This window comes from Eucyclogobius newberryi, unplaced genomic scaffold (genome assembly GCF_026437365.1).
Source record: "Eucyclogobius newberryi isolate DKJ021-1_F unplaced genomic scaffold, fEucNew1.0.hap1 SCAF_5, whole genome shotgun sequence".
Taxonomy (NCBI): domain Eukaryota; kingdom Metazoa; phylum Chordata; class Actinopteri; order Gobiiformes; family Gobiidae; genus Eucyclogobius; species Eucyclogobius newberryi.
The window spans coordinates 34,976,749-34,989,814 of record NW_027316167.1 but is presented as its reverse complement, the minus strand read 5'-3'; the positions used below and the strand labels follow the sequence as shown (position 1 = coordinate 34,989,814).

The 13,066-nt window shown below is 42.8% G+C and overlaps 2 protein-coding genes across 11 annotated transcripts in view; one reads left to right on the top strand and one right to left on the bottom strand.

Moving 5' to 3' along the window:
- Positions 1 to 9,153, top strand: part of LOC140380743 (ankyrin repeat and BTB/POZ domain-containing protein 2-like) — a 41,434-nt gene extending 32,281 nt beyond the window's left edge. Inside the window, exons 16-19 of the mRNA XM_072464648.1 lie at positions 2,070 to 2,183; positions 2,983 to 3,232; positions 8,763 to 8,820; positions 8,883 to 9,153. Coding sequence (XP_072320749.1) covers positions 2,070 to 2,183; positions 2,983 to 3,232; positions 8,763 to 8,820; positions 8,883 to 9,153 — 693 coding nt within the window. The remainder of the gene's footprint in view (positions 1 to 2,069; positions 2,184 to 2,982; positions 3,233 to 8,762; positions 8,821 to 8,882) is intronic.
- A 551-nt stretch (positions 9,154 to 9,704) lies between these two features.
- Positions 9,705 to 13,066, bottom strand: part of LOC140381217 (serine/threonine-protein kinase BRSK2-like) — a 64,100-nt gene continuing 60,738 nt past the window's right edge. For all 10 annotated transcript variants that reach the window (XM_072465245.1, XM_072465247.1, XM_072465251.1 and 7 more), the window contains one exon: positions 9,705 to 10,120. In XM_072465245.1, coding sequence (XP_072321346.1) covers positions 9,831 to 10,120 — 290 coding nt within the window. In that variant the 3' untranslated portion in view covers positions 9,705 to 9,830. The remainder of the gene's footprint in view (positions 10,121 to 13,066) is intronic.

The window sequence follows — 13,066 nt, the reverse complement described above, 5'->3', positions numbered from 1 at the left end:
CAAAACCAGTCCGATTAGGACCAAATTTGAATCAGTTGTTAAACTTTCTAGTTTGGACCAGTTTAGGCTGACAAAATTTAAATGGTCGCGATAGCGCCCCCTACAGAGTGACCTTTAAATTAACATTGAAGGTCAAAAATTTGTTTTACCAAAATTGTCTAAACTTTACCCAAAATTCTATTTTGCCGTCCCGATCACAAAAGCCAATCACAAAAATGCCTAAATTTTTACGCCGTAGTCGTAGCGATGACAGAAACCTCCCATGTTATCCCTATGGGAAAACCGCAAAATCTCTCAAATTACCACATTTTTATGTTTTACACTTTAACAAAATCCTCCTAGTGCATTTTGCCCACCAACTTCTAAATCGGGGTACGTCCTCTAGACATGTGGGGCATCTAAATTTATCCAAATTTTAAGGATAACGTTTCCCAGAATTCTGACTATTTGGCCTTCAGAGTGGCCTATAAACAATAGAGTTTTTCCAAATGACATGATATTTTGAACAAAATTCTAATTTGCCATCCTGATCATAAAAGTATGAGAGCCAAAGTCATATTTTGTACGGCGTAACCGTAGCAATGACAAAAACATCCCATGTTATCCTTATGGGAAAATCGTAGAATCGCTCAAATCACCACATTTTTACGCTTCACACTTTAACGAACTCCTCCTAGGGCAATTGCCCGATCAAGCTCATATTTGGGGAGAATCATCTACACAAGCGGGGCATCAAAAGTTAGTCATATTTTGATTTTAAGTGGTACGGTCTCTGTGCCGTGGAGCTGCAAACATGCTGTCACAAATGGGAAAACGCCAAATCTTTGAAATGTTCACATTTACGCTTCACACTTTAACAAACTCCTCCGTGGGCAATAGCTCGATCAAGCTTTACTTTGGGAAATATCATCTACACAAGAGGGGCATCAAAAGTTATCCATATTTATATTCTAAGTGCTACGGTCCCTGTGCGGCGGAGCAGCAAATTTGACTGACACTTGTGTTGATTTGCACTGGATTGGCCATGTCCAATGTGTCGCCGTCTGTCAAGTTCTTTTTTTATTCAACACACAATAAGGGCGCCATCTTTATCAAGTCGAAAGCGCAGAGTCGGAAGGCCGGCGGCCCGCGAGGGCCGTTGGATGCCGCTTGCGGCTTTATTTTTATTTGTATTGGATAAAAATGATTATAAATATATTGACAAACATAAATTGAATGAAACAAAAAATATACAAAACATTTTTAGTTGTGTAGTAATACATTTAGGAGAGTATTTAGATTAAATTTATTGTTGTTTTTTTGTTCTTTCTGCCAATTAGTGAATTTTAATTTATGAATATGATATTTAGCTAGTAATATAAGTCAGTTTATTATATATTCTGTGTTAGTCTCTGTGCCCTTTGAAGTGAAGTGCAATAAAACGTCTCTTTTTCTAAGTTGTATTATTTGACGTTGAAAAGAAAAGTACAAACATTCATAAAAACAGGATGAACCCAGGATGAACCCAGGATGAACCCAGGATGAATCCAGGAGGAATCCAGGAGGAATCCAGGAGGAATCCAGGAGGAATCCAGGAGGAATCCAGGAGGAATCCAGGAGGAATCCAGGAGGAATCCAGGAGGAATCCATACTGCCATAATCCATAGGTCATGAGCTTTGGGTAATGACCGAAAGAACAAGATCGCGGATACAAGCGAAATGAGTTTCCTCCGCCGGGTGGCTGGGCGCTCCCTTAGAGCTCGGCCACACGGGAGGAGCTCGGAGTAGAGCCGCTGCTCCTCCACGTCGAGAGGAGCCAGCTGAGGTGGCTCGGGCATCTGTTCCGGATGCCTCCTGTTTCGGGCATGTCCCACCAGGAAGGGACTATGTCTCTGAGCTGGCCTGGGAACGCCTCGGGAGGAGGAAGTCTGGAAGTCCCTGCTTAGACTGCTGCCCCCGCGACCCGGCCCCGGATAAAGCGGAAGAAAATGGATGGATGGATACAAAAAGTGCCATTAACACCAATCTCAATATTTTGTCGCGGTTGTGCGTTTGTCGACATGTTTAAACACTTGTGTCGTGCGTTGCAGCTGTTGCCGGTCAGCACGTTCTTCCAGCTGCGCTCGCTGCAGAGGAGCTGCGAGGTCAGTCTGTCCCGGAGCATCACCGTGGACAACGCCGTTGTCCTCTACAGGACGGCCAAGGTAAATACAGCATCAGAACAGAAGAAATGTCTCACGTCATGTTTTTACATTTCTGTTGACAAAAAGTGCCAGATTAAATTTTTGATCATCGCTTTTGTTGGACACATATTATGCAAAATGTACTTACTTGAGCTTTAACCCTGTAATGAGTTTGTTCCCTCTAAATATCTATTTAGCTTTATTCACGCTTCTGTCAAGAAAATCTCCCTCTGAGCTTCATAAAACACTCCTTGTCCATAAATAGTCACATACTTGTTCTGAGCATTTCTGACTCAAATAACCTTCATTACATCTGTGTGCTCATATTAGCATCGGGGCGAGCTAGCTTTATTTCCCCATTGTAAAACACTCTGCTGCCAGTAGATGGAGCGCTAACACCAAATCTTTATGTGGGAACGCCTGACGGAAGAAAATCATGTGGTTTTCAGTATTTTAAGTTGTAAAACAGATGCCAGAGTCAGTTTAAAGGGAAATAACAGCATACAATCAATCAATAAATACAAAATAAATACATCATTTCGTGTTTTTTTGATCGTATATACTTAATATATTCACATTTCTTTCCATTCCATCCCGTTAGCGCTCGCTGCTAAGTTGCTCCGTGTAAAAACATTCCAGTACAATGCATCATGGGTAATCATCCCTCCTCACTCACTGGAAGTGTGTGGATTAGGGGTTTGAGCTCCTGGTGAAGGTGTGAAGTGCGAGTAAAGCGAGGCGTTTGTGTGACCTGCTGTGGAGCTTTGACCCTCAGAAGGTTCTAATCCCATGTGGACTCTTTCTCCTCCTCCTGCTGCAGCTGAACTCTGCGTCCGAGCTGCTCTGCTTCTGTGAGGGCTTCTTCCTGCAAAACCTGCCCTCGCTCCTGGAGCGGGAGGACTTCCACCGTCTGCTGCTCGGAGGCTGTGGTTCAGAGAAGTCGTGCCCACAGACGACGCTTCACTCTGGGGCAGAACGGGGCCAGGACCAGAGCCAGGACCAGAGCCAGGACCAGAGCCAGGACCAGAGCCAGAGCCAGGACCAGAGCCAGGACCAGAGCCAGAGCCAGAGCCAGGACCAGAGCCAGGACCAGAGCCAGGACCAGAGCCAGGACCAGAGCCAGGACCAGAGCCAGGACCAGAGCCAGAACCAGAGCCCGGCCTCTAGACTTCTGATGGATCTGGAGACAGCACTTAAAGACAGGCTGGTGACGCTCTGTCCCTCCTGCCGGGACTAGAACCTTTCAGGACTGTGAGGACACAGCTTTTAAATCAGCGTCATATTTAATAAAGTCTTTATTGAATGCAACACCTGTAAAATCATGAAGCTAAACCAGGTCTAAACCAGGACTAAACCAGGTCTAAACCAGGTCTAAACCAGGTCTAAACCAGGTCTAAACCAGGTCTAAACCAGGTCTAAACCTGGTCTAAACCAGGTCTAAAGCAGGACTAAACCAGGTCTAAACCTGGTCTAAACCTGATCTAGACCTGATCTAGACCAGGTCTAAACCAGGTCTAAACCAGGTCTAAAGTGGGATGTTCTTCTTGGACTTTACACGTCTGCTTTGAGTTTGACTTTTCTGGTCAATTGAAGGTTAAAAACGTCTCTTTAAAGGCAGCGTTTACTTTCTGCACATTTTTAATCATCACACGTTTCATTGTTATTTATGCTCATAATATTCTCTGAACAGTGAAACCTTTAACACCTTTAACCTCAATGCATTATTTATATTTACTTTCTCCATATTTTGTGACAGAATCATAAGATTTAAATCAGGTTTGAACCAGAGTTTGTACATGTACTTTTCTGAATAAAAACTGAAGACACAAAGTCGACAGGTTTATTATTGTTCACAGCAACGTCACGAAACAAAGAGTTCGAACGACTTGAGAATTTTGAGTCATTTCAGTCGTTCCTTTGGACTATTGTTTGGATGAATTTGGTTTGAGGCAGAACGATCTTCAGCCGAGTAAAACAATTCTACTTAAAGCATCGACAGCAATAGAAGTCCACTTGTCAAACAAACCGTTCGATTGTAGACTTTTTAAACACATCATGAGCCAAATGAAGGTTCAAACGGGACAATTTTGCTCTTGAAAAATTTAAATCTGCAAGAAAACATTATATAAACTGTTACCTAACACTTTATTATAACTAAAGTCAGAATAAAGCTTGAAGAAATACTTAAATTCAAGCTTTGTTTTTCATTAAAATCCTAACCACGACTGGAATAATGACTAAACCTGAATCATTCTCAATAAATTACGTTCATTAAGTCGTTCTTCACACTTTATTGAGACTGTAAATGCAGTAATGCAGAAATAATCAAGTGTATTTAAGTCAAAAAGAGTCAAATGAATGTCCATTTGTCCTAAAACGCAAGACCGCATTTCAGATTTCAAGATTTTAAAAGCGAAAGGACGAAGAAAGAAAGCTGCTGCCGTTCGAACAAAAAGCTCAAACAGTTTAGTCTTTTATGAGCAGTGTTTTCAAAAGTGGACAGTGCTGTTGTGTCTGTGTGAATATGTGTGTCAAGAGAAAAATCTGACCAAAAACAAGAGAAAAGGGGAGTTTTGGCTGTCATGTCTCACCTTTAAAACGAAAAAAACAAACATCTGAATAATTAATTTGTTTGACCCGTTTTTGAACAACTCACCTGAAGATTTTCATAAACATTTCCCAAAAAATGAAAATAGCAGACTATGGGTTGTGTCGGCCGACGGAGCAGACGGAGGAGGAGTTTGTAGTTTTGATTTTTTTTATTTACAGAGGAAGAAGGAGAAGAAGAAGAAGAAGAAGAAGAAGAAGAGGGTGTTCAAACGGTCTAGACTACATTCCTCGAAGAACCCAAACGTGAAGCACAGAAAAGTCAAAACAGTTCACACAAAGATTGGGAGTTTTACACGGAAAAGAATAAATACAGTTGTTAAATAAAAAACAAGGCCGTGTTTCCGTAGAAAAGTGCAGCGCGGGGAGAGAAATCTGATCAGAACACACGGTAATGAGAGCTGGTTTTGGAGAAATCTGATCATCAAAAGCACAATTTTGGAGTTTTAGTTTTCACTTTAATTTCTGCCTTTATACAACAAAAAAATTCTAAATTGATGTGACAATTTTCCTTGTAATCTAGAGCTACAACTGAATCATTATATCTATTGAACATTGAGACTTATCAGCCAAATAAAGGTTGAAACATGGCGACTGACGGCTTCTAGAAAGAGATTATTTATGAATAAAGTGTATTATTTCTGAAAATCATCACATTTTGATTTAATAACGGCATTGTCTTTGTTAGAAAAGCTTGACACATCGAGAGTCAGTCGCACAAAACGAACCGTAAACTGAACGACTAAAGTGCAGAAATATCACTTTTCGCTCTGGTTTTGGAGATTTCCCTCGACGTTTCGGTCTCTTTTAAAGCTCTTTTTAACCGTTTTAACTGTAAATGCTGCACTCGATATTCTAATTTTGCACATTTCAGTAAAAGTGTGATTTGGCGCCAATAAAATCCTGATTATTTTAAATCGACTAGTCACAATAACTCTCTGATTAACGCTCGATGGATAAATTATAGATAAATCCGATTCTGTGGAACATTCAACGTAAAGACATTTCACCAGAAAAATGCGTTTGGAGTTAAATTTGATAGTTTTTGTGATATTTCTCATAATTTATCCTCATAAATATCGCGACTTCGCTCAAACCCGGCGCTGCACTTTCCCCTGAACAAAACCGGGCCCTCGACAAACGCCACGTTCTCCGTATAAATAAGTCAAGAATAAATTAACCACCAAAAAGTACAAAAATATACACTGTCTATTGTCTGAATCCCGCAGATAATCCAAAACAAAATCGAGGTAACAAATCATAATAATTAAAAAATACCAACTATATCAGAGGCGAGAAAGAAATGTACAAGAAAAAAAGTGCATCTAACACAAAGTAATTTAGAACAAAATGATGATAAATGAGTGGATTCATATACGACAGAACGTCATTCATTCAACGCACGTAACCTTTGACCTCACACCCCCCAACCTGACCCCGGCTCTGATACAATCGTTACATCATCCCAGGACGACAACGGGAGAATTGGAGGGAATGGGCAGGAGCGCCCCCCTGTGGCCCGCCCAGGAACTGCACACGTTCATCTGAGTGGCTTTTTGTACAAACTATTTGACTCAAAAGTATGGATATCTACTGCAATGATAAATATGACTTCAAAGGAAATATATAGTATTAACTCAGAGATTCAATCTGACTCAAATTCACAGGTTTTTCTTATAAAATTCTGTTTTAAATTAATTTACGCCAATTTGCAAAAATGTAATTTTACATTGCGTTATTGTCAAAGCCAAATGTATTTTACTGCGATCAGAACATCAATCCAAAAATAAAATTGATAATATTTTTGACAAAAAGAAAATGTTAGAGATATCGTTTTTTACAGCCAAAGTCCTAAGTCTTAAAATTGACCGTTTTGTTATTGATTGTTGTTGACGAGTAAATTAAGACGTGTATTAGTTTCAATATGACTGAAATGATGGCGTCAAAAACGTACATTAAAATATCACAATTTCGTACTTATTTCCAATATTGTTCCAGTTTTACGTCGACAACACGATTTGCAGCGAGATGCTGCAGGTCAAAAGGGAAATTTATTTTTGCATATGTGGGACATATTCTACGTTTAAAATAGAGATAGACCGATCGCTTGGCCGATATATCGAGCCGATATTTGCCCTTTTAGCCTATCAGCGATCAGCCTTGAATCTCTGGCACGGGCCGATATTTAGTTTGTGGACGTCGAAAGGTGATTTCTAGTGAAAAGTATAGACTGTAAGGATTTAGGAGTCAATTCAAATTAGACTATAATTTTTTTAGGGGATTTCGATGTAATATTCAGTTACTTCAAACTAGCATAACAATTCAAATTACTCCTCATTTTTAGAGTTAAAACTTTAATAGATCAGGCATATCCTTCTGTGCCATCTGTGGGAAAGACAGTGGATAAGTTACACGTAAATCTATGGATAAAAGTGGATTAAATTAAATAATAAAAGGTCTTTACGTGCAGATTCGACAGATTTGTTGTTTCCATGTAAATGCTTTTGTAAACCGACCCAATAATGTTTCTTGCACTGCTCCTTCAGATTTCAAAAGTTGATTCTACACTTGTAATACAGTACAGTTCAGTGTGCAGTTCCTGGGGTCATAAAATAGCAGTAATGTTGCAGTGGTGATTGGTTCACAAAGGTCTCGCCACAAGAAAGTGTCAGGTTCGACTCCCAGAACTGCAGCGCAGGGCTTTTCTTTGTGGAGTTTGCACGTTCTTCTAGTGTCTACGTCTCGTCGTCGTCGTCTTAAAACATGCACAATAAGAGAATCCTCCCGTTACGATAAACTTCAGACCAACAAATGGCTCACGGTCTGGATTACGGAAGGTTGTGGCTTCAGAGCAGAGACCAAAGCTTGTCACAGGTTTCAGACACTAGTCCAAAAACTTTCATTTGGTCTTCTTTTTAGAGTGGCAAATGATGGTTATTTTTAAAGACAATAAGCTAATAAATAACTAGTTTATTGTCATTAAAAAGAACCGAACATTGTGAACAACTGACTAGACCATATTTAGCACCACTTTTGTCCTAAAACAGTGTAAAAGGCCTGTACCTGACTTTTAGTTGTTATAGTTCAGGGAAAACTTATTTTACGACATACAATGTGTTATGAAATCAGCATTTTGTGTAGTTTTCTGTACAACATCCACTTGTGACACTTCTAGGCACGTGTTTCTCTGTCACGGTTCAACATCAGAGAGACAGAACGGACTAAAGGCTCATTTATGCTCCATTTTCACACGTAAAACACATCTGTATTTGAGTATTTTAGGCCATTTCTTATCTCGATGCCGTGTTCTCTTAAAGCACCAACAGAGGGCAAAGTCAGTAAGATAATTTACCAAAGCGCAAGAAAAGGAGCTACAAGAAAAACAAACATGGAGGCACCGACCAATTTAAGATAAAAAAAAAAAGCCAAGTAAATTATGAGCGAGCCGAGGTTTTGCTAGACATTATTCAGGGCCCCCAAAAATCCGTCATGACCATTGGCAAACCAAACCCCCATGAGCTTCAAGTGGGCGGGGCTAATGGCTCTTTTAAGCTCCATGTTGGAGGCGTGTAGGAATAGGAGCTTTTGTCTGTCGTCTGGGTTGTTCTGTTCGTCCTTTGTTCTGTCTCATCGAGGCTTGTTGACATGTAGCTCGAAGCTGTACATGCGCTGACCACTGAGGGCAGTAGAGAACACTGCCCAACTTTTTAAAACATGACCAGAGCAAGTTGCAAAATAAATACATTCTTTTCTCACCTTGATTGCTTTGCTCTTTTCCAACAAACGTGATCTAAAAACTGTGGCCTCCTTTTTTTTTCCCTTGTTATTTCTTGTTTTTTCTTGGTTATTTAACAGAACACTTGACATTAGAAACAGCAGAAAGTATAAATATAGATCTGTTATCTATTGAAACAGAAAATGTGATCTAAAAACTGTCGCCGGTGCCTCCATGTTTGTTTTTCTTGTTTCTTGTTTTTCTTGGTTGTTTAACAGAACGCTTGGCATTAGAAACGGCAGAAAGTATAAATGCGACCTTCGCTCATGGTTCAAAGTCAGATACAGGCCCTTACGATTGACCAGTTGAGTTCAACCAATCCGGCTCATTTACCTCAGTCCGTCCAAAAGTCCAGTAACGGCGATAATCCCTGACCACAACACCAGCGCTCAAACACAACCCGTTTCGACAATGACGGGAGCGAAATGGATCGACAAACATTACTGTCTTAAGGCCAAAGTCTGTGACATCTGGGGTCTTTGGGTGGGGGGCCCCGGGGCAGGACACGGCTGGGGCGCGGGGGGGGTTCCTACGGGTGTGAAGGGGTCCCGCTGGTGCAGAGTTTGTGTGGACGATCCCTGGCGGCAGAGACGGGTGAAGCCATCATAGACACAAAGAGGAGAAAGCTACATGGGCTACTTATTGTAAAATACTGCTTGGAGCCATTCCCGCTAAATATTGTACAAAAGTTATTAATAGGCAAAAGTAGATTATCTTCTTGTATTGGAACTAAAGGGTGAGTCGGCAGCTGTCCCGCACTCATGCAAACGCTACGGACCCTTTAAAGCGATCAAAAATGTTCTCAGTTGTGTAACGGAGGCGACTAGAAGCGGAGTTAAGACGATGATTAACGGGGTCAGCGCGAAATGCTAATGCTAAAAAATATATATTATCCGGTTTTCTAGAACAAAGGAAATAACAAATATGACTTAAATACCCAAAATTGTGATTGATAAAAAAATAAAGTAGGGCAGTCCAATATGTTGCACACTTTTTTGAGTCTATAACTATCCTTGTTTCAAGTTACTATTTTGTTTTATTATGCACTATATCAATATAAATGAAATGATTGTGTCGAAAAGTGCCCTAAAATATGTCTCTTTGTCCAGTAAAACTTAAAAATCAGGATTTTGCCTTCATCAAAAATGTTAAAATCTGCTATTAAATAAATAAATAATGTAAAATATAATTCGCACTTCATTTTTGCCTCAAGTCGCCTCCGTTTTGGACTTCAGAACGTCTTTGTTTACAGACGTTTAAAGGGTCCATAGACTCGGCCCCGTTCTTTAAGCTTGTTCTTGAGTTCTGCCGCCGGACGCCGCCTTTGCTTTGTCCTTGCTGCCGGGTTTGGAGTCAGTGGGCGGGGCCTGGGGCAAGGAGGACGTCGACGAGTGCCTGTGGGTGCCGCTGCCTCCTCCGCCTCCTCCTCCTCCTCCACCTCCTCCTCCTCCGGTGCTGCTGCTGTGCGGGGCATGCTTGGCGGGGGAGCAGCAGGGCGAGGAGCCGCCGGGGGGAAGGTTCTTGTCGTCCGAGAAGAGCTGCTTGATCACGTCAAAGAAGTTACTCAACGGGCTGCCTGCAGAGAGAGAGAGAGAGAGAGAGAGAGAGAGAGAGAGAGAGAGAGAGAGAGAGAGAGAGAGAGAGAGAGAGAGAGAGAGAGAGAGAGAGAGAGAGAGGATGAGTTGCAGCAGGTGTGTGTAAGGTGTGATCAGGTGTGGTCAGGTGAGGTCAGGTGATGTCAGGTGATGTCAGGTGATGTCAGGTGTGGTCAGGTGATGTCAGGTGATGTCAGGTGTGGTCAGGTGTGGTCAGGTGTGGTCAGGTGATGTCAGGTGATGTCAGGTGATGTCAGGTGTGGTCAGGTGTGGTCAGGTGTGGTCAGGTGATGTCAGGTGATGTCAGGTGTGGTCAGGTGATGTCAGGTGATGTCAGGTGATGTCAGGTGATGTCAGGTGATGTCAGGTGTGGTCAGGTGTGGTCAGGTGTGGTCAGGTGATGTCAGGTGATGTCAGGTGATGTCAGGTGTGGTCAGGTGTGGTCAGGTGTGGTCAGGTGTGGTCAGGTGTGGTCAGGTGATGTCAGGTGATGTCAGGTGATGTCAGGTGATGTCAGGTGATGTCAGGTGTGGTCAGGTGATGTCAGGTGATGTCAGGTGATGTCAGGTGATGTCAGGTGTGGTCAGGTGATGTCAGGTGATGTCAGGTGTGGTCAGGTGTGGTCAGGTGATGTCAGGTGATGTCAGGTGTGGTCAGGTGTGGTCAGGTGATGTCAGGTGTGCTCAGGTGAGGTCAGGTGAGGTCAGGTGTGCTCAGGTGAGGTCAGGTGTGGTCAGGTGAGGTCAGGTGAGGTCAGGTGAGGTCAGGTGTGGTCAGGTGTGGTCAGGTGAGGTCAGATGAGGTCAGATGAGGTCAGGTGAGGTCAGGTGTGGTCAGGTGTGGTCAGGTGAGGTCAGGTGTGGTCAGGTGAGGTCAGGTGTACTCAGGTGAAGTCAGGTGAGGTCAGGTGTGGTCAGGTGCGGTCAGGTGCGGTCAGGTGCGGTCAGGTGTGGTCAGGTGAGGTCAGGTGTGGTCAGGTGAGGTCAGGTGTGCTCAGGTGAAGTCAGGTGTGGTCAGGTGAGGTCAGGTGTGGTCAGGTGCGGTCAGGTGTGGTCAGGTGTGCTCAGGTGAGGTCAGGTGTGCTCAGGTGAAGTCAGGTGTGGTCAGGTGATGTCAGGTGATGTCAGGTGTGGTCAGGTGTGGTCAGGTGATGTCAGGTGATGTCAGGTGATGTCAGGTGTGGTCAGGTGTGGTCAGGTGATGTCAGGTGTGCTCAGGTGAGGTCAGGTGTGCTCAGGTGAGGTCAGGTGTGGTCAGGTGAGGTCAGGTGAGGTCAGGTGAGGTCAGGTGTGGTCAGGTGTGGTCAGGTGAGGTCAGATGAGGTCAGATGAGGTCAGATGAGGTCAGGTGAGGTCAGGTGAGGTCAGGTGTGGTCAGGTGTGGTCAGGTGAGGTCAGGTGTGGTCAGGTGAGGTCAGGTGTACTCAGGTGAAGTCAGGTGAGGTCAGGTGTGGTCAGGTGCGGTCAGGTGTGGTCAGGTGTGGTCAGGTGTGGTCAGGTGAGGTCAGGTGTGGTCAGGTGAGGTCAGGTGTGCTCAGGTGAAGTCAGGTGTGGTCAGGTGAGGTCAGGTGTGGTCAGGTGCGGTCAGGTGTGGTCAGGTGTGCTCAGGTGAGGTCAGGTGTGCTCAGGTGAAGTCAGGTGTGGTCAGGTTGGTCAGGTGTGGTCAGGTGAGGTCAGGTGTGGTCAGGTGCGGTCAGGTGTGGTCAGGTGAGGTCAGGTGTGGTCAAGTGTGGTCAGGTGTGGTCAGGTGTGGTCAGGTGTGGTCAGGTGTGGTCAGGTGAGGTCAGGTGTGCTCAGGTGAAGTCAGGTGTGGTCAGGTGAGGTCAGGTGTGCTCAGGTGAAGTCAGGTGTGGTCAGGTGAGGTCAGGTGTGCTCAGGTGAAGTCAGGTGTGGTCAGGTGCGGTCAGGTGTGGTCAGGTGAGGTCAGGTGAGGTCAGGTGAGGTCAGGTGAGGTCAGGTGAGGTCAGGTGTGTGTGAGGAGGAAGAGGCTGATCAGGACCAAACAAGGAGCTGAAGAGATGGAACAGCAGAGGAACGATATCGAACTGTAGAGTTACGATTATTGTGAGAAAAAACATCACGATTTAACGATTATTCACGATTATTGAGATGAAATCTTTAACATCTTACATGTGACTGTTTTTAAGTTTGTCTACAGTAAAAATGTGTATTTAGTATAGTATGTATATATTAAGTTTTGACGTTGTCACAATACTAGAATTTAAACTTGATTTTGATACTTTTACATAAGCAGACAAACATTTAGTAAATATGATGATGGCGTTTTGAATGTTTTGAGTTTGATTAATAGTTGCTCAATCATCTTGTTTTTAATAAGTAATTTGAACGTTTAAAGTGCCCCCTAAAGATCGTACATCTCACTGAACTAAAATGCGAGCTAAATATATTTTGAATTTTGCTAAAAATTCTAAATATTATAGTTTATAATTTCACTTCCTGTTTGTAATTGATGACATCACACTGGGAAATTACCCGGCAAACACTGGGCCAAAACTCATCTAATGTCACAATCTTTTCTATTTGACAAATGATATATGAGAGTGACTTTATTTTGTTAAATTAATGTTTAGAAAGTAAAGTTGTTTCTTTGTGTAAAAGATGCATAAACTTTGACTGGAATGAGCCATGTCCCTGGTGTGATATCACTTCCTGTTAATTTTTCACAGGTTTTTCAACGTTTTCTCCACAAATACTTGCTTGATTGGTGTAAAACTATAATTTATATGTACAACAGGTATAAATACACTAAATAAAGTCAAACCTGTCGTACGTCCCTTTAAGAGCTAAGATGTGATTGTCATGTTTTTTGTCCTTCTCTGCTGTTCCACTGTCAGTTTCTCTTTGTTTCTGGAGTTCAAACATGAGATGTGAAAGACCTTTGAACGCAGCAAGAACAGAAACTTGAAA